At 38.2% G+C, this 19,816-nt stretch overlaps 1 protein-coding gene across 1 annotated transcript in view; it reads left to right on the forward strand.

Annotated features, from left to right (window-relative positions):
* The first annotated feature begins 3,715 nt into the window (after nt 1-3,715).
* The window catches only part of LOC149197211 (WD40 repeat-containing protein HOS15-like), a 137,591-nt gene continuing 121,490 nt past the window's right edge, over nt 3,716-19,816 (forward strand). The window contains exon 1 of the mRNA XM_089408604.1: nt 3,716-3,851. Coding sequence (XP_089264730.1) covers nt 3,716-3,851 — 136 coding nt within the window. The remainder of the gene's footprint in view (nt 3,852-19,816) is intronic.

The raw sequence follows: 19,816 nt of genomic DNA on the forward strand, positions 1-19,816 counted from the left end.
ATATTGCCTTTGCAAAAGAAATCCATGATTTCTTGGTTATATACCTTGATGATATCACAGTGTTTTCCAAGTCAGATCAACAGCATTTGGATCATCTTAGGCAGGTCTTTATTAAATGCAGGAAATATGGCATCTCTCTAAATCCTAAAAAGTCTTTATTTGGTTTGGAAGAAGGCAAACTATTAGGCCACATTATCTCTAAAGATGGAATCTAGATTGACCCAACCAGGATTGAAGCTATTTTGCAAATACCTCACCCCAGGAACATTAAAGAACTTCAGGCATTTTTAGGAAAAATAAATTTTTTAAGAAGATTCATCTCTAACCTAGCTGAACTGATTAGACTATTAAATAACATGTTGAAGAAAGATTCGACTATTAAATGGACAGTAGAGGCTAAAAAATCATTCGAAGATATAAAACTAGCCTTGACTCAAACACCAGTCCTCATAAGTCCAATGTTTGACAGAGAATTTATCATTTTTTCTTTTGCATCTGAACATAGTATTGCTGCAGTTTTACTACAGAAGAATGATCAGGGATTTGAACAACCAATAGCCTTATTTAGTAAAGCTCTAAGAGATGCATCCTTAAAGTATAACATAATGGAAAAACAGGCTTTTGCTTTGGTACAAGCCATCAAAGATTTCAGAGTCTATATCTTGTATTCTCACATTGTAGCTTATGTTCCCAATGTTGTAGTCAAAGACATTCTAACGCAGAATGGAGTTGATGGCAAGAGGGGAAAGTGGATAGCTACCATATTAGAGTATGACATAGAGATTAAACCTACAAAATTAATCAAAGGCCAAGGGCTGGCTAAACTTATGGCTGAAACCAATTGCCAAGCCCTAGGTATAAATTTTATTGCAGAACTAGATAACGAAGAGGAGATGGCGACTCCACAAATCATCCAAGCCTTTTTAGACTCACCTTGGTATGCTGATATAATATACATTCTACAAAATTTACAAACTCCTCCAAGGTTGTCTAGAACAAAAAGTAGGTTTTTGAAAATGAAATCTTTGAAATTCTGCATAATGGATAATACTTTATTTTGGAAAAATCATGAAGGCATTCTGTTAAATTGTTTATTAAAGGAAGAATTTGACAAAGTACTCCAAGAATTTCATGCAGGTGATTGTGGAGGACACCTCTACTAGAAGACAACTGTTGATAAAATCCTAAGAGCTGGATTTTACTGGCCAACCTTGTTTTCTGATGTAAAAAGTTTGTAACATTCTGCCACAAGTGTCAGATCTTTGAAGGGAAAAAAAAAGCTTCTGCCTTTACCTTTGAAACCCATTTCCACTGAAAAACCATTTCAACAATGGGGTCTAGACTTCAATGGTGAAATTCACCCCCCCATTCTGCTCAACATAGATGGATACTGATTGCCACAGATTACTTTACAAAGTGGATAGAAGCCATTCCCTCCAGACAAGCCACTGATACTGTCATCATAGGTTTTCTAGAGGCCAATATTCTATCCAGATTTGGTTGCCCCAACAAAATTATCACAGACAATGCTGCAGCATTCAAATCAAAAAGGATGATTGATTTCTGCCATAAATACCATATAACCCTTGGTCACTCTACAACCTACTATCCCCAAGGAAATGGACTTGCAGAATCCTCCAACAAAAGCTTAATGAATATTATTAAAAAATTGTTAGAAGACAATAAGAAAACATGGAACAAGAAACTGATCAATGCTTTGTGGGCAGATAGGCTTACAACTAAGAAATCTATTGGTACTAGTCCTTATCAGTTAGTCTATGGGATGGAAGCAGTTTTCCCTTCATCATTAGGAATTCCAGTAATGAAACTACTCCAGGAATCCCAAGTCGAGCCAAATGATATTCAAAGGAGAATCAATCAGACCATTCATTTGCAGCAAACCAGGGAGGAAGTATACATCAGAGCCCAAGTACTACAGGAAAAACTCAAGAAAGTTTTTAATAAAAGAACCAAGGCAGAAGACTTCTATCTTGGTGACAAAGTTTTGAAGTGGGACTCCAGAAGAGAAGACAAAGGGAAACATGGGAATTTTGACTTCCTATGGAAAGGTCCATACATTATATATGCCTTTAGAGGGAATAATTCTTATTTTCTCAAAGAATTAAATGGTGCAGAGGTAGAAGGAGGACCAGTCAATGGTCGAATGTTGAAACACTACATTGATCCAAGCTACTAATTTTACCAATTTCAGTTGTACATACTATATCCTTCATAATGTTTAGTGTTGATTGGATGGTAATTTTGGAGTTGAAGCCCGAAGAGAAGGCCCTAAGCTTCAAAATATTCACTGTCATAAATATCAATAAAGAAAAAAAGTAAAAAGGAAAGTTGCAGAGTCAAAATCAAAGTCTTTCAGAAGGCCATTGATCTACAGTTCTTGACTTTCCACCATGGAAAGCCATCCCCAAGTGGAGCCACTGTTATGTTCCTATACCAATAGGTGTCATAATTTATGATTGACTTAGTTTATCTGTGTAATATGTACATACCTTTGCTTTCTGCAAATGTTTTCCATATTATAAAAATTAAAAAATGTAAAGAGGGTATGTCCTAAAGATAAATCAAAGGACAAAAAGAATAAGAGAAGGTCAAAAAAATGAAAGAAAATGAACCCCAAGGAAAAATAAAAAGACCATCAAAGTGTGCAAGCCCAAATGCCACTGTTATCACCCCAAGAAACTCTCCTAGGTTGTATCTCGGAGATGCTCGGGAACATTACAAACTCAACATGATGTTGGAAATGGATGAATGGAAGGAATGATGCTTGTTCAAGCCAAATAACCACTCCTACTTTGCTTGACTCTAGACATGCGTGAACACCCCCAGACTACAAGGCTTTAGACCACCAATTACTCACAATTTAAAGATTGGGTGAATATGGAGAATACTAACCACACTAGCAGATAAATAGGACCCCATGATGGCTGGCTACAACCAGTAAAGAGGTCTGCAAATCTAATTCCCTAATGTACAGACAGGATGACAGCTCTCTGGCATTAGGTGAAAAGAAACTTGAATAACACATTCACTGAGACATGCAAGACTCTAATACAAAGTTAGGATGACAGCTCCTCTAATGCTAAACATCAAGAGTTCAAGCAAACTGCATAACAGGCACAGACTAGAACAGAGTAGGAATGGAAAGTGAGCAATTAATAGCAAAAGAAGCTTGTATTAGCTGAAAATGAAGACGAGACATTGCAAGTATCAAAGCAATTACAGTCTCCAGAAGTTGAACCTTACATCAAAACAACAACCATCAACCCTGATTACATTTTATTTCTGGGTATATATAGTGTTTGAATACAAAGGCACTTGGCCATTCTAAGTGTGGAAGGGTCATAATTGACCACCAACCGCTTTAACTACCTGATGGAGTTTCTGGTGTAATTTTCCTGCTTCAGTGAACAAATCCGATCTTCTCAGGTGCTCTGCTATCCTTCTCGAGCAGGTGGAGTGTCGTATGGAAGAAGTTCCATAGCTGTTAAATGCGTTGATCTGCTCGAGGCACGTCCTTTTCCTTCTCGGCCATCCGGTTTGTTGGACATGGTTGTTGAGGAACTAATGTTCCGTGTACTGGCAACAGGCCACCTTCATCCTTTCGAGAGTATGGAATGGTCAGGGTGAGAGGAATGCATGGCAGACGTACGAGCATGGCGGAGGAGAGACATCAGCCGTTGGATCAAACGGATAGATGGTAGAGATCGCTCGACGGGAGGTGTCGGGAGGAAAGCGATCGAGAGCCATTGGATCTCGGGTGGGAAGATCCAATGGTCATCCGGCGGAGGAGATGCACAGGGGGGTTAACGAGCGGGAACGGCGGACGGGTGGTAAGCTGTTTTGGTCGCACTGCTTTTGGGCACCGGGTGGTAAACGTAAAAGGGTGCGCGATTCCATTCGGAGGGTGACACGTGGCGGTGGGAGTGGAATGAAACCACTTTCGATTGCAAGCTAACGGGTTGTCAACTCGCGGACGTGGGAGGAGAAAATGTTGTCCGATCACGGCAGGGATGATTGAACAGTGGAAAAAATAAACGGGCGAATTGTTCATGGAATGCAGTGGGGACCGTTAAATCAAGATGAGGCGATCTACGGTTGCAATCAAAAGGGTGGTGATGGACTATGGGAGTGCGGGGTCACATGAATATGGTTTTGCAGGGACTTAAGCTTTGTGCTCAGGGCTTGGAGAAACAGGGTTTATCCCGGGTTTCGGAGGAAAGAACAGAGATAGTGGGGGTTATGAGAGTGTGAACAGAGTGAAGGAGCAGGAGAAGAATGACTTATGCGAGTCCTTTGTGAGCATAACCAACATGGCCAGACCTATATTTGACCCTTGAAATATCAAAGTATGTAGCAGAGCTAACACTGGCTCCTTCTGGGGATGAGATCCTCCCTATGAGGTCTCAAGAACTGCAGATGATTGCCTTTCCTGTGAAAACCAACTAGCAAAATTTCCTAGTGTTCCATTGGGCATAGAGTCTAATTAAGCTTACACTAAAACTGATAAAACAACATATCTACAACTTTAAGGCCTAAAGACCTTAAACAGCATAATTTTCAAAACTGCCCATTTACTGGGCCATCAAAATTGTTTCTCCTTCTCTTGGTCAATATGCCTGTCAGCTGGTTCATCAAAGACTTGCAAAATCGGATTTATTTGATCGTCTACCTCAAAAAGTTTAGGGCATTTGACCTTATCAGGTAGAGATGGTTTATATTTCACCCCCTCTCTGTATGCTCTCATCCTTGGATGTTCTTTGTGGAAGCTTTTGTACACCTGTTTAATAACAATGGTTGTTGTGTACTTGACTATGTCATTTGTGGCCTGCACAATTAATATAAATGGTGAACCAATGTATTCTTGTGTGGGGGACACAAAGACTTCACCTGCTCCTGCATCTTTCTTAGAACAAGCCCCATCCAAGGAGGTGTCCCAAAACTGTGCACCTTCTTCCTCTGTGATCTGGCAAACTGCCCTTTCAAGCTGTGTGGAGGCCAACTGGGCAGGCTTCGTAATATCAAGACTGAGATTATCCATGTCAGCCTTAGGCATTGAATTATGGTTGGCCTCAGTGCCTAGGGGGCAGTTATGAGGGATTGTCTCTTGAACAGACAGAGGAACATAAGATGATGGGGAATTGACTTCACCCTCTTTGATCACTAGGTTGGGGATAACAGCAGGTTGGCCAGTTTGCAGATTTGCATAGTCATTAGAAGTTGGGCTAGCTTTAGGCTCCGGCTCTTCAAGGATAGATTTCTTGAAGGACTCTTTCTTCACTGGCTCAATCATAGGCATGGGTATTCTTGGCTTCTGAATTTCTGAGTGGGACTGTCTAGTCAATTTAACGTCTTAAATTGCTCTACATAAATTATCAATCCAGGTATCGTAAACTGATGAAGTGTGGTGCACCATATGTGCTTAGTTAACCTTTTTCTTACTTCGTTGTTTTATAGATTTTATTTTGTTTTGGGTTTTTATTTTTGTTGGTTTCCTAAAGTGTCTAATGTAAATGGAAATCCTATTCTAAGGTCTTAAGAATACTTTTAAAGGACAAGTATGGATAGAGATTTCAAGACAAGGCCTATGTCCCTAATGGTAACTTCCAAAACTTAGCACTTCAAAAGATCTTAAAACATGTTATTGATGGAATTAGTACTTGAACAAAAGTGTAAATATGCAGCTACTTAAACAAAAGTGTAAATGTGCAGCTACTTCAATTAAAATAGAATGCAACAACCAAACAATGAGCTAGTGACTATGAAACCCAGTATCCTTGCTGCTGTATGAAAAAGAAAATAAAAACTGAACTTAAAGCAACTCAAAGATTGAAAGCAAAGCAACTAATTCATCACACTACTTCAACTCTTCTGATCCTTTACCCTTCAGCTCAATCTACCTTGTGGGAAGCAATCATGAACAAGTTAAGCAATATGATATCTAAATTGCAAGAAATTAAATTGCATAAAGGAAACTAATCACACTACTTCAACTCTTCTGATCCTTTACCCTTCAGCTCAATCTACCTTGTGGGAAGCAATCATGAACAAGTTAAGTAATATGATATCTAAATTGCAAGAAATTAAATTGCATAAAGGAAACTAATCACACTACTTCAACTCTTCTGATCCTTTACCCTTCAGCTCAATCTACCTTATGGGAAGCAATCATGAACAAGTTAAGCAATATGATATCTAAATTGCAACAAAGTAAATGAGCAAAACAAAACTGATTGAAATAACAATGCTGGAATTAGAACTCAAAAAAAATAAATCAGCAGAAGGACAAGATGATTCCGTCATGTCATTAGTCATTAAAAAGTTATGTGCATCACTAATCTACAATCAACCGGTTGAACACACTTGCATGAATTAAAATTGCATGAATGAAAAATCTAATCTATCAAACTTGAAAGCAATTAAATGACATAATGAAATCAAAGCAAAATTACAAAATGAAATCTACTCTACCTTACATTCTAATGTGCTCCACGACATCTACTTCACATCTCCTTCCATGTTGAGAACATCAAAGCTTTATTCAAATTCTTCAAAATTACAAAGTACAACAAAGCTCTCCAAAGCTTTCAAAGGCCATCAAGGAAGAACTACAAACTCACAAGCTAAAAAGACTTAAGAACTCCAAACTCTAAGCTAAAGAGGACTAACAAATGAAGGAGAGAAATCTCCTATTTATACAAAAAGATGAGAGCCATCTCATTAATGAGAATCCATGAATCTCTCCCTCTACCTCTAGAGTCCTAATCAAAATAGGAACTGATAAGACACATGTCTTCTTAGAGTTACAATACAATTAGGAGATGTGACACATATCCTCATGATCCCATGGTTCTTTCCACTCAAATTCGAATTTGGCCTTAGAGTGCCACATAAGAGTCTTCTAGAAGCCTCCTTTCAACCTACACATGTCAACAATCTCAACCCATTTGTTAGGTATAAGCATATGTACATTATTTTCTAATGTTTAACCACAAATTCACTTAAAAGGCTTAGAAATAATAAAGATTGGAAAAACATAAAGGTGGCCCAATGATAATGAAAGTGGGATGAATGTGGTGACATAGTAGTGAAATGGAGGTGAAATGGAGGTGATATAATGGACATAATAGTGAAAGTGTAATAAAAATGAATGACATTTTCAAGACTCAACAGGGACCTGACAAAAGAAGGGGAACATTCAAGGCCTCCTACCTCTACAGCTGGAACTTTGAGGATGATGGGATCTGCCGCTGGTTGCTTCTGCTTATAAGCTTGTTGTTCTGCAGATACAACAAAATTATGAGCAGGGCCTTTGGATAATGACTTCTAATAGGCAGCCTTGGTTAAGAAAGGGGCACTGCCTTTGTCTTCCATACCATGGACCTCATCATCTTCTTCGTATTGCTCTTCTTCCATGACTATATTCTGAAAAAGGGTTTTCACCCTTTGGTCTTCATTGGTATCTTTGCTTCTTCGCAAAATCTGCAACTGCTCCTTTGCCCCTTTATATGGATTTGGATTTGGATCTGCAAAGGTATAAGGAGCTTGTCCCTCTCCTGAATGCTGCTCCATCCTTAATTTGGAAACTTCAGAGGCTAATGACTTAATCATCCTGGCCATTTTATCGATCTTGAGATCTGAGGATGATGAGGACTCCCCCTTCTATCTTCCTCTATCAACATCACCTTCGAGCCTTTCTGTAGCCATGATGTTTGATTCTACTTCCAAGGCTGCATCTTACATATCAGCCAAAGAAGCACATCTTCTCTACCTCAGTAGTAAGCAGAAACGAGAATTGAAGGCATTGGCATAAGTAAGCTTGGCAGAAGTAGGGTGGGTTTCACTTTAGCTGGTATTCTACTGTACATGCGGTTAAATCTCTTATTGAAATCAGACAGCAGCTCACCATTTTCCCTCTGTAAGTTTCTAAACTCAGTATGGTAATAGAGCAAGTCTTTTTTATCCCCCCAGTGTTTCAAAAACACATCATCTAATGCTTCAATGTCTACTATAGACCTAGGGGCTAACTCTCTGAACCACTTTCTAGCCTCTCCATCAAGGCTCTGGACAAATACTCTCATCCACACATCATCCTCACTAATATCCAGGTTGTCAGCATAACTATAGAAAGACTCAAGGTGTTCTTCAGCTGTTACCCCTTCTGTACCAGTGAATTTAGGCATGCATTTCTGGTATTCTCCTGCAGGCATGGCATTCAAAGGAACAAGCAAGACCAAGGGTCCATACCTAGCAGCTATGATTCTTTCCATATTTGTAGGTGCTTGTTGACCTGCCATGACTGGGGTAGGTGGAAGGATACTAGCAGATTGAATGGTGGGGAACAATGAAATGGATGACAGAGACAAAGGGATAGGATGGACTGTATGGGAGACTTCCTTTGGACTGAGATCCAAAGGGGAACTAAATGGACAAGGAGCTTTCTGAATCTATGAGGCTAGTTCTTTACTAACAACGTTAGGCTCTATATCTTCAAAATGCACATTCCCAGCTATAGGGCCCTCTTGCAGAGATACATAGGATTTCTTAGGCTTACCTGATCCTAATGCTCCCTTCTGTGATGTTTTTTCTGCTTAACAATCTTCTCAAGGTCAGGCACTAGGTCAACTGGTGATTTCTGAGGATCTCTCCAGGTATGCCTCATGAACTGAGCCAAAACTGTAATGTGGAATCACCACTAGGTTGGTTCTCTAGTAGAGTCGCCAAATAGATGATTACAACCAGAAATGTGCCCAGACTTTGTCTATCATCAAAATTTGGAACTGTGTCATTCTCCTAGGGAAGCTAAGCTTCAATCTCCTCTCCCCGGCAACGGTGCCAATTAATGTTATCACCCCAAGAAACTCTCATAGCTTGTATCCCGGAGATGCTCGGGAACATTACAAACTCAACATGATGTTGGAAATGGATGAATGGAAGGAATGATGCTTGTTCAAGCCAAATAACCACTCCTACTTTGCTTGACTCCAGACATGCGTGAACACCCCCAGACTACAAGGCTTTAGACCACCAATTACTCACAGTTTAAAGATTGGGTGAATATGGAGAATACTAACCACACCAGCAGATGCACAGGACCCTGTGATGGCCGGCTGCAACCAGTAAAGAGGTCTGCAAATCTAATTCCCTAATGTACAGACAGGATGACAGCTCTCTGGCATTAGGTGAAAAGAAACCTGAATAACACATTCATTGAGACATGCAAGACTCTAACACAGAGGTAGGATGACAGCTCCTCTAATGCTAAACATCAAGAGTTCAAGCAAACTGCATAACAGGCACAGACTAGAACAAAGTAGGAATGGAAAGTGAGCAATTAACAACAAAAGAAGCTTGTATTAGCTGAAAATGTAGACGAGACGCTACAAGTATCAAAGCAGTTACAGTCTCCAAAAGTTGAACCTGACATCAAAACAACAACCATCAACCTTGATTACATTTTCTTTCTAGGTATATATAGTGTTTGAATACAAAGGCACTTGGCCATTCTAAGTGTGGAAGGGTCATAATTGACCACCAACCGCTTTAACTGCCTGATGGAGTTTCTGGTGTAATTTGCCTGCTTCAGTGAACAAATCCGATCTTCTCAGGTGCTCTGCTGTCCTTCTCGGGCAGGTGGAGTGTCGTATGGAAGAAGTTTCGTAACTGTTAAATGCGTTGATCTGCTCGAGGCACGTCCTTTTCCTTCTCGGTCATCCTGTTTATTGGACGTGGTTGTTGAGGAACTAATGCATCGTGTACTGGTAACATGCCACCTTCGTCCTTTCGGGAGTATGGAATGGTCAGGGTGAGAGGAGTGCATGGCGGACGTACGAGCAGGGCGGAGGAGAGACATCAGCCGTTGGATCAAACAGATAGATGGTAGAGATCGCTCGGTGGGAGGTGTTGGGAGGAAAGCGATCGAGAGCCATTGGATCTCGGGTGGGCAGATCCAAGGGTCATCGAGTGGAGGAGACGCGCGGGGGGGGGGGGGGGGGGGTTAACGGGGGGGAACGGCGGCCGGGCGGTAAGCTGTTTTGGTCGCACCGTTTTTGGGCACCGGGTGGTAAACGTACAAGGGTGCGTGATTCCATCTGGAGGGTGACGCGTGGCGGTGGGGGCGGAATGAAATTGCTTTTGATCGCGAGCTAACGAGTTGTCAACTCGCGAACGTGGGAGGAGCGAATGTCGTCCTATCGCGGCGGGGATGATCGGACGGTGGAAAAAATAAATGGGCGGATTGTTCATGGAATGCAGCGGGGACCGTTAGATCAGGATGCGGCGATCAACAGCTGCGATCAAAAGGGTGGTGATGGACTATGGTAGCGCGGGGTCACATGAATATGGTTTTGCAGGGACTTAAGATTTGTGCTCAGGGCTTGGAGAAACAGGGTTTATCCTGGGTTTCAGAGGAAAGAACGAAGATAGTGGGGGTTATGAGAGTGTGAACGGAGTGAAGGAGCAAGAGAAGAATGACTGATGCAAGTCCTTTGTGAGCATAACCAACACGGCCAGGCCTGTATTTAACCCTTGAAATATCAAAGTATGTAGCAGAGCTAACAGCCACTACTATTTACTTTTCTGCATAATAATGATTGTGTGCAACTTGTTATTCATGCCACAATCCATGGTAACCAAACAGTTTAATCTTGGTTATTCCATGTGTTTAATTTTATTCTTAGAGATAGAGAATAAGATCTGACCAAACTATTTAATCTTGGCAGATAAGTAGATAGGTAGAGTAAATAAAAGGAGCTCAACAGTTTAATTTGAGCCCTTGGATGTAATAAGGATAGACTTAGATAGATTTTTATTGTAAAAGAAAAGAAAAATGTTTGATAAGGGTTTTCTAACTTAAGTGCACCTTAATAAAAAGTAGAAAAAATGGTAGGATGAGTAGATGGGTAAGTAGTTGCATGATTGCAAAATTCTAATGAATGATTAGCTAAGATCATATAATTTACTTTCATCATCAAGTTGCTAAAGTATGGATGATAATTGAGCAATTACATAAAGTCAAGTGATTAATTTCCCCATTCATTTTACCCTTTAGTTTACTAATTTCCCATAAGTAAAGATAAAGGTACCTAAAACCTTAAGTTAAAGGGGCTCAAAGCATTTCTCTGACTTTTGGAGGGACCGGACCCTCGGCCAAATAACTTATAGGGTCGAAATACTAAAACCCCCTTACCAACATTCACCCCTCCATAATTCATCCATTTCAACTAAAAATCCTTTTTCTAAGGTGAAATAATCATTTACCTAGGGAAAGTAATAAACCTTACCTAAAACCCCCTTTTGTTTACATAAAAACCCACAAAAAGTATTAAACCTAAGTTATGATGTGTAAATATGTATGTATAAATAAATATCAAATACATTATATTTAGCGCAATTTGCTTTTCCGCTTCCATTTCATATTAACTTTAACTTTTATTATATTAAATTCTAAAAAATAAACCCCTTTACCGTATATTTAATTAAAATCACAAATGTTAAATATCCCACCTCGAGGTTTGAAACATAAGCCTTATTAATAAACTAATTAAAGGGATTAATTAAGTCTATCAGCAACTAATTAATAACCATGACCCACCGCCGAATTAAAGAGATTAATTAATCAATCAGTGATTAACTAATAATCTGTCCCCGCCAATGAAATCACTCCCGACGTCATTAAGCCTCCCTAATCCACATTAAATTAACCTTTCTACTCATTAATACCCTGTCAGGCCCCTCCATTAACTCCCTTATCAAATCACACCCCCGACCACCATGCGATCTGACCCCTTCAAATCCAATGGCCGACACTCATATCGGGTGGCCTCTGGAGGCCGACCTTTACCCGCCCGATGTGAGCGTTTCACTGTTCACCCTGCCGCTATGTGGCTCCCGATGAATGGCATCGGGCGGCCTCCCCCCAATATTGCCAAGAACCCAAAATTTGTGCGAAACAAACCACTTACCACCCGCCCACTACACGACAAACCATCTACTATTCAGTTCGCACCATATTTTGAAAGTTTGCTTGTTAAAGTTCAAACCCCAAGAACCCAGGTTTTCTCGCCCTTTGCCTATTCTACTATGTAAACTTATGAAACCCTTCTACTCCACCTAAAGCCTCTGCTAACCAATTCAAGCATGGTTTACCTCCCGAAATCATTTTGGACTCACTCCATAGACCTATAAAGCTCGAAAAAGCCATTAATGACCCTCTCTGTCAACCCAACTTTTTCCTAATAGTTTGTTTTGTTTTACAGGCGATCAAAAGACCACAGCCTTGGATAAACAGTATTAATGCTAGTCATAAGATCTATTTACTCCGATATTGTTATCAAATCTATTCAAACAGAGATGGAAAATAAAACATATAGTTAAAAGGCAAGCAGAGGAAACATGAAATTAAATGATTTATTGTTGAAATAGACAGTAAAAAACCTAAAATATACAGTGAAGGTAAAAGGACACAGTAAAGAACAGTCAAAGTGTATCAGGGTTAAAGAGTATTAGATTGAAGACCAAGTCAAGTAAATCAGCTAGCATGAAGATAAACAACAGGGAAGACAGTTACAGAGCATACAAATTCATGTCAAAGTGAAGACAGATGAAAAAACAAAGTGGTAAAAGTAAACAATAAACAGTAAACAGTAAAAGTAAACATGGATGCAGTAAGGGTTAAACAGAGATGAAAACACTTTCACCAGCAACAATGAAGTTTATCCAAATTAAAATTGAAAAACAATTAAAAGAAATTTAAGGTTAAAAGATGAAATCAGAGCAGAAATGGTACATTCTTCATAATTTCCTGTGTAAGTCATAGTTTGGCAGAAACTATTTTGACCAATCCAAGATGTATTTGGAAAAACAGGAGAACATTTTTTTTCCTAACAGACAAATCTACAAAAACCTATCTCACTTTTTACATAGGTATTACCAAAAGGGAGATAAGTGCATGTCTTCACAGCCTATTTTTCAATTTGTGCAAAGCCTTGTTTTTGACATCTTTTTACAGAGAATATTGTGAACATATGGAGATGCATTTTTGGAAACTGAGAGAGGCTTATCTCAAAAACATACTTATCTACAATAACCTCTTTCACTTTTTACATATCTATCACGGATTGATATATACAAAGGTATCATTGGACCCTAAGTTTGCAGAATTTCTGGGGCAGAATGCACAAAGAAATGATGCAGTTAGTGACTGGGTCGTCTCATCATCATTTAAGAGTTGCTATCAAATTCGAATTTCTATTCTTTATCCATAAAAATAGTGCCAAATAGATTCATTAGTTTTTAATGTCCTTTATTTAAGTTCTATTTGTGTAAAATAGTTGGAGATATTTGTAAAATCAATCTTGATATTTTTTCAAGATATTTCAGTTTAGAATTTGTATAAATACTTCTTCATTTGAAGTATTTCAGGTGGATTAAAAAGCATTTTTGTAGATATTTTTGTTTGGAGCTAAAGGAGCTATTTTAATCAAGGCTGGACTGGTTTACTGGTTTAAATAAAGCTAAGGACATTTCGCTCGATTCATGTGCACTGTGGGAAACAAATAAGTATCATTTCTCTTAGTTTGATTATTGTTTTCCTTTATGTTATGAAATATCACATGTGTTTTCTTATAATTCTTAAAAATCAAACAAGGAATAATATTATCAGAATTAGCTTAAGGGCTCTCTCTTTTAACTGTTTGCTTATTTAATTTTTTCTGCTAAATTGCTTAAGTCTGGGAATTCTTAATTGCTCCCTTACTTCTATAATTAATTCCGTATATTGGCCCCTAGTACAGGATTCTTAATTGCCCTTGCTACTTGCCAAACTTCCCTTCTTCATCTTAATCCCTGTTAAGGATTCTTTATTGCCCTTGGCCCTGGTTAAGATTTTCATCCATTGAAACCTTTCAGATTTGTCCCTACTATGCTAGCTTGCCTTGTGAACTCTTACCTCAGTGATTAAACAAATCCTGTTAAACCTTTCCTACTTGACTCCATAGCCCAATGGCTTGAATACTTGCTCTGCCCATCTGTTTCCTTAATTCCACCAAACAAATCAAAACAAACACTTTGAGCATTAATAACTAGCCTAATATCATATCAAAACAACAATACATTGTAAAGAGAGAGCCCTCTCTGAGTATAGATTGGCTAGGATCTGTACTTAGAAGATTGGTTTATAGTTACCTTAGATCCTTTCCTTCTTTTAAATAACTTCTAAGGAAAATATGAGTGATAACAGATTGTACAGACACCACAATAGCCGCTCAAGGCGGGGGCTATCACTTTGATCCCCGCCCACTCCGTTCTAGATGTCCCCCAACAATAGGCTATGGGGGTAGTCCCTATGGAATGAGGTGAAGGAAAACAAGTTGGGAACCAGCTTGTTTGGGAGACATGGATGAGTGGCCTAGCTACTCGGTTAAATTTAGCAACATTTATGATTAAATTAGATTTTAAATAGGAGACCAGTGCCTTATGGAGTCACAATTATTGCCTGATATAAATTATTGCCAAGTAACCGGATGGACACCCGCTATTTAAGTGATTTACTAACCTATATTATGTGTAAGTCTTAGGATCTATGTGTGATGCAGTGATCTTGGTTTATTTTAATTATATGCCTAATCTAAATGTAACCTTCCCTTAAATGTTTTGAATTTGGGCTCCAAGGTAGGTTGTGGGAAGGAGGCCAATAGGAAGTAGGCCAGGGCCTGATTAACGATACCTTATGTTGTGCTCCTATCACCTGGTGCCTCCAGTGCTGCAGAGACTGGCTCTGATGACTGCAAGATCACTGTGTTAACCACTGAAGATTTTCCAAGCCCCTCAAGCTAGATGAGAAGGGTTGCCCTAACTTTCTATCAACCTAGCTTATGCTAGGAGGTAAATTTTTAATGCAAGCTAGATCTAGGATGCTTATGTAATGATGATGAGTGAAGGCCTCTTGAATTAAGATTATTGTGTTATTTAAGTACTTAATGTGATTTATCTTGAAGCAAGAGTACTTAATAATAATGAGATGACAATCTTAAACAAGTTAAATGCCAAAAGATACAAGTGAAAACTTCAACAATATTCCACAAGACGTTTAGAATAGATATCTAACTCAACAATGATTACTTGAGATATGCCAATGACCGATTCTTGAAATGCTCACTTAGAATGATAGCCAAAGATGCCAAATGCTTAAACAAATTAAACCACCAATGAGATTCAAATACTTGAGTGTGCTAAGTGTCAAGTTAACAAACATTAGATTCCAACATCAACAGGAATACTTCAACAAGTATTAGTTCTATGACAACAGTGGGACTGAAAAAATAACCAATGCCCTAAATGCGCAAAAATAGGAGAATTCACCAGGACTGAAAAAATCAAATTTTAGGGCCTTTCGAATGTGATATTTAGAAAATATCAATTCTGAAAAGCTTGGTACAACAGTGAGGAAATCCAAAAACCGGTGAGTTATTAATGCTTGAACAAATACTTAAAAACTAAAGATTTGAATTTTTTTTCCTTTTATGTGATTTTTTCATAAAAGTTCAGATCAGATATATTCATTTATGCAGTAAAATTCCAGCAAGCAAGAATTTAGATCTAGGCTAGATAACTGATGCCCAAGTGGCCAAAGTTTAGGAAAATGAAAATTTTGCAGTTTTGAACAATTTTGACCAATTTGTATAACGATTTTAGGGCCTAATTATCAATGTTATTACGGTTGTAATAAAACAGAGGAAAAGTAAGGGTTTAGAGGTCAAACCCTAGGCCCAGGGCCTTGAAGATGCACTTGCCCAAGTGGCTCAAAATTTTAGGATGAAGATGCTACCTGAAAAACAAGTTTTTATATCCCCAAGTCCTACAAAACCACCAAGGAATTAGTCCCAAAATATTCAAAGGAGGGTTTAGGGAAAATTAGGAAGAAAAGGGCAAAGGAGTGCCAACACTATGCCAAACAAGGCCAACATTGAGGGATACGAAGGTTAGGATGGAAGATCGAGTGTCAAAGAGGTGAGAGGAGGTCAGAAAGAGGCAACGTGGGAGGGAGAGAGGCCAAGAAGGGTTGACGCTGGGGATTTTAGTGCAGATGAGTGTTTTCAAAGCCCACGGCCAACCCAAGGGGCAACCGCTTGGGGGAAATAAGGGGGGTCGATGCCTCCTAGGCCCATGACTAGCTCTATAAAGGGCCTCGGGCTAGGAAGGGAGTTCGAGGCCTCTAAGGCTTACGACATGCCGTAAAAGGGTTGAAAAGAAGGACACAATGGCCTAAATGGCTAATGCAGGGGCCATAGAGGCTGACGCTAGGCTAGAGGAGGCCGGATCCAAGTCTGGGAGGCCCAAAAATTGAAACCCTTGCTTCAAAAAAAAAAAAAAAAATTCTCCTCTAGATCAATAGTATGATTTTATCTCCATCTAATGATAAAATAGATCTTACCAATATTCAGCACAACATAGGACTACTCGTAGTCAGTACATACCACAAATCAATAAGCATGAACACCATGAATTGCACCCCAAAAGCCTTTATTATGATTTAAAAAATACTTCCCAATGGGACGATAGCGCTACAAATATTCTTCAACACCAATTTTCTAGTCAAAGATCATCATTCTAGAGACTCAAATGATTCTCTAATTTATAGCTAAATCCTCCAAGTGGAAAAATAATAGCTAGTTTCTTTGATCCTTGTCAAAATAATCTTGGCTATTGAAAAAAATTTGATCATATTTTAATCTTGGCCCTTGATTTTTTATTTTTTGAGGAATCTTCGAATTTATCATTTAATTCCATTTTTATTAGCTTAAAATAAATTCCATTTTTATTAGCTCAAAATTAATTATTTTGAGCTAATTTCCTCAAAAATTTGACTTTGACTTAACCACCAAAGTCCAGGGGTACAAATTTTCTTGAAATATACAATATTCCCTTGGTAGAGGACCTTCAAAAATTGATTCTTTTAGGACCCACGAATTTTTCCACTTGGAGAATTAATTTACCTAAGACAACTTAATTTGACTCTAATTAATTAATTTTCTAGCTTAGGATTTTAATTTTATTTTGCCAAAAAAATTAATTAATTTACACATGAGGGTATTTAAAAAATTTCCACCCTCTAATACATAAGATTTTTACATTTACAACCCTCAAAGGGGGAATACACATTTGGCTTAGACCCTCAAAACACATACCCAATTCTGTGACACAACATGATCTAGTAGACCAAGTGATTTGTAATTAAATAATTTAGCCAGATAGCATAAATTATTCCCAATTAATTTTTACATTAGACTCGACCAGAACACTAGGACTCACCTAAGATTTTGACGAAGCATTTCACCCTAGATTTGGAAGATGTTGGAGGGAAAAACTCTCCTGACCATCTGTGTTTAGAAACACACGAGTCAGTGAGACGAAAATCTCCTAGGTTGAAACTTTTCGCCAAAATAATAGGATTAGGTTGTTACATACATTCAAGGTATTACTAGGATAATTTACATTACATAATTTGCGAAATGGGTTTACAAAGACACATGGACTGTTGATAGATGATCTGATCCAGTTGAAAAATCTTGGCACTTCCGCTTCCTTGGACTTTGAGAAATTGAGTGCAACATCTGGCTCCATATAGGGACATGTTGCTTCCGTGAAGTAACGTGAGAACCCCAGAATCTTGCATCTAATGAAACATAAGTCCATCAAATCGATATCCATTCAACATCAAAATCATCATGCATATATACAAAATACCATTAGAATAGAAAAAATCTACTCTATCAGACTGAAATATAAAAGACATAATATAAATGCATGAAATAAAACTACCTAATGAAATAAAAGGGAGTAGGATTAGAGATAATATACAAATGATTCCCTATGGCATTAGATGTCATCGATGAGGAACGATCTCAGGCATCTGTGCATTGACTAGTAGATCAATGGGCTACTTCTCAGATGTTCGGCGCTGAAATTTGACCCTCTTAGGTCGATGTGATTGCTCATCATTGTGTTACACATTTCTGTTAATCTGAAATGTTCTTCTTTTTCTGCTTGGTGGAGGGGATGGGCAGCAGTGGAAAAATTGACATACCAGCTAGACTAACTCTAATTCAAAATGAAGTGGATGCTTCTATGGCACAACTTGTTTACCATTCCCCAACTTCTTTGGAACTTCTACATGGTACCTTCTTTCTACTTCTCTGTATAATTTGACCATCCCACCTGTTGTTGTGGGAATAGTGGCATAAGATAAATCCATCCGAATGTACCCACCTAAATTAGCTAAGAACTTCCTGGAAAGGAGCATTCCCCACACATCTGGTAAATCAATGATTGTTATATCCATGGTAAGGATTCTGTACGGATAATCGGCTAAGGCAACCTGTACATATTTAACCACAACAAGGACTTCAACCTTTCTAGGTTCCATTGAACAAATTTATTGGTATGGTCTATATATTCTTAAGTTTAATTTCTCCATGACCTTCTTGGTCATAACATTCGTGGATGCACTAGAATCTAACATGCAATTGTGAAGTAATTGATCATTTATGTCCAAAGTAAGAAAGAATGACTAATGATATTGATTAGTCATATAACAGTTAATATCCTTTAACTTAATTTCTTCATCCTTATGATTATTTCTGTCATCACTTTGTTGAAGCATACCTGAAGCCTTGAAGAAAGATACCCTTTGAGAAGGAAATTTTAATAATTCAAGTACCAAAACAAACATCTTTATGTTATTTATCCATGCGGCCCAATCTACCTTTAAAACAGATTTATCTCTTTCAAAAGGAATTTGCTTATCTTTTCTTTGACCTTTACCTTTTCTTTGATAAGTGTAACCTTTACTTTTGGAAAGTTCTATAATTTGTTCCTGCGATGGTTTTTCACCATATGCCTGAGTGATGGGGTCCTTTTCCTCATTGTTATAAATGGCGAAGGAAAAAGAAATCATGTTCGCACATCCACTTTCCTTAGAGTTATTCTGATTTGCTTTGTTATCTTGTTGATTCTTACTTTCCTCCAAGATCCTTCTTGCAAATGCACATGTACTCTTTTCATAGAAACTTCTCACAAGGTCTGCAGAAAGGAACATACTCATCAACCATGTTGGCAGCCTCAAGTGATCATGGGGTCTCTGATCACTTGAGGGATTCCTTCTTGGCCATGGATTATTATTATTACCCCTATTATTATTATTCCTGGGTGGCGTATTCTGCATTCACATTCTTTCTATCTGTATTAATTGATGTTGCATCTCACTTATTTGTTTGGCATGTTCAATCTTCATTTCTTTTACTAATCATGTCATTCTTTGATTGTTTTTGAATGTTCTTCTTTGATCTCTTTCCCTTTAGACTTCACTTGAATTCTTTCAAAACCAAGGATTTTTTTTTTCTTGAGACTTTCTATTATGAATATAATTCATATAAAAATAATAAATATAAATATAAATATAATAATAAATAATAATAATTAATTAACTAATGATTAGTTAGTTAGTAATGAAGAGGCATGTCTTAGAGACATGACCATTCATGAAAGGGCACCCTCCTAGGGTATATAAGCAGGCCCTCGTTCTCATTTGTAATCATATCATATCAATTCTTATATAATATTCAATATATAGTTACATGTCTTGCAATGGAAATTTACATCTTTGAAGTATTTTAAATATTTTCGCTTCATATACGAATTTTGGTTGTTACATTGGTATCAGAGCCACGTTGGTTGATCACCACACCTTTGGCCATCAACCTCCCATCAACCTTGTGTTGTGTACTTGAATCATTTTTCT

This window comes from Pinus tabuliformis, chromosome 2_2 (genome assembly GCF_031772625.1).
Source record: "Pinus tabuliformis cultivar Carrire ecotype Pingquan chromosome 2_2, CPIR1, whole genome shotgun sequence".
NCBI classification, from domain to species: domain Eukaryota; kingdom Viridiplantae; phylum Streptophyta; class Pinopsida; order Pinales; family Pinaceae; genus Pinus; species Pinus tabuliformis.